The sequence below is a fragment of the Orycteropus afer genome, unplaced genomic scaffold (genome assembly GCF_000298275.1).
Source record: "Orycteropus afer afer isolate SDZICR_OR568_19922 unplaced genomic scaffold, OryAfe1.0 scaffold00766, whole genome shotgun sequence".
NCBI lineage: Eukaryota > Metazoa > Chordata > Mammalia > Tubulidentata > Orycteropodidae > Orycteropus > Orycteropus afer.
The window spans coordinates 162911-164136 of NW_006922353.1; the positions used below are offsets into that span (position 1 = coordinate 162911).

A 1226-nucleotide genomic window follows, 5' to 3' on the forward strand; every position below is an offset into this window, starting at 1 on the left:
AGTTAGAAAGACCCAATGATGTGCTCCTGTAAAGATTACAGCTGAGAAAATCCTGTGGGGACAGTTCTGCTCTTGTCTGACAGGGTTGTTAGGAGTCGGAGTCGACCTGACAGCTGTGGGTGGGTTTTACAGACCTTCACAGTCTGTGAACGTCTTTGGAGACCTGAGTGCATATTGCTGTTTCTTTTTTGTGTTTTTCCCTATTAAAGACCCCATCCTGTATGTCCAGATCCTGTGTTTGTGTGGGACCCGAGATGTCCACATCCACACTGGAGACTGTGAACGCTGGGTCTGAGCTTCTGTGTCCCAGTCTGCGAATGTGTGTGTGTGTGTACGTGCGCCCATGCCTTCCGTGTCCAAATCCCCATACACACATGAACAGGAGCAGTGATTCCTGAAGACGCAGTCTATATACATGCAAGCCAATTCCACTTAAAGTGCACTGGCCACACATGTGCCTCCGCTTGACAGCCTGGCTGCATATGTGTGTGTGCGACCATGACCTTGTGTGGCTACATCTGTGTCCAGCACACTGACGTTGGCTGAGATGTCCGGAATCTGGGGTCAAAATCTTGATGCTGGTGACAGGTCAGTGACCTTGAATGACCTTGAATGACCGCTGCCCATGGACCATTTGTCTGACCCTGTGTCCAGTGTCCTTGTCTCCATCCCCAGTCACAGAGGACGTCTTGACCTTGATCCTTTCCCCTTCCTCTGTCTCCCAGGCTGGGGCACGGGGACAGGGTAGGGCGTGCGGAAAAGGCCCCTGTCCCCAGAGATGCTCTCTGCCTTCTCCCCCAGGGGCGCAGGATGGTGACAAGGTCCTGAAAGGTGAGGAGTGCGCGCCCCACTCGCAGCCGTGGCAGGTGGCCCTCTTCGAGAGAGGGCGCTTCAACTGCGGCGCGTCCCTCATCTCCCCACAGTGGGTGCTGTCTGCAGCCCACTGCCGCAGCCGGTAGGAAGGCAGGGCCGGGGTCCTCGGGGGGCGTGGCTGGAGGGTCGGAACTCCCGGGGCCTCGGGAGGCGGAGACTGGGGCCTGGGCTGCAGGGTTTCCGGTGGGAGGGGGCCCAGTGTCCCGGGCTGTCGAGGAGAATGAGCCGCTGGGTAAGAAGGGGGAACGGGGTCCCAGGTCCTGAGCGTCTGCCACCGGAAGGGTCTAGCGGCCTGTCTTTGTTGTTTTTATGTGCGGTGGAGTCGGACCCGACCCATAGCGACCCTTCCTTGG

The 1226-nt window shown here is 57.8% G+C and overlaps 1 protein-coding gene across 1 annotated transcript in view; it reads left to right on the forward strand.

Moving 5' to 3' along the window:
- LOC103211639 (kallikrein-15) overlaps positions 1–1226 on the forward strand; it is a 7482-nt gene that overhangs the window by 3995 nt on the left and 2261 nt on the right. The window contains exon 2 of the mRNA XM_007957617.1: positions 802–955. Within this exon, the coding sequence (XP_007955808.1) occupies positions 802–955 (154 nt within the window). The remainder of the gene's footprint in view (positions 1–801; positions 956–1226) is intronic.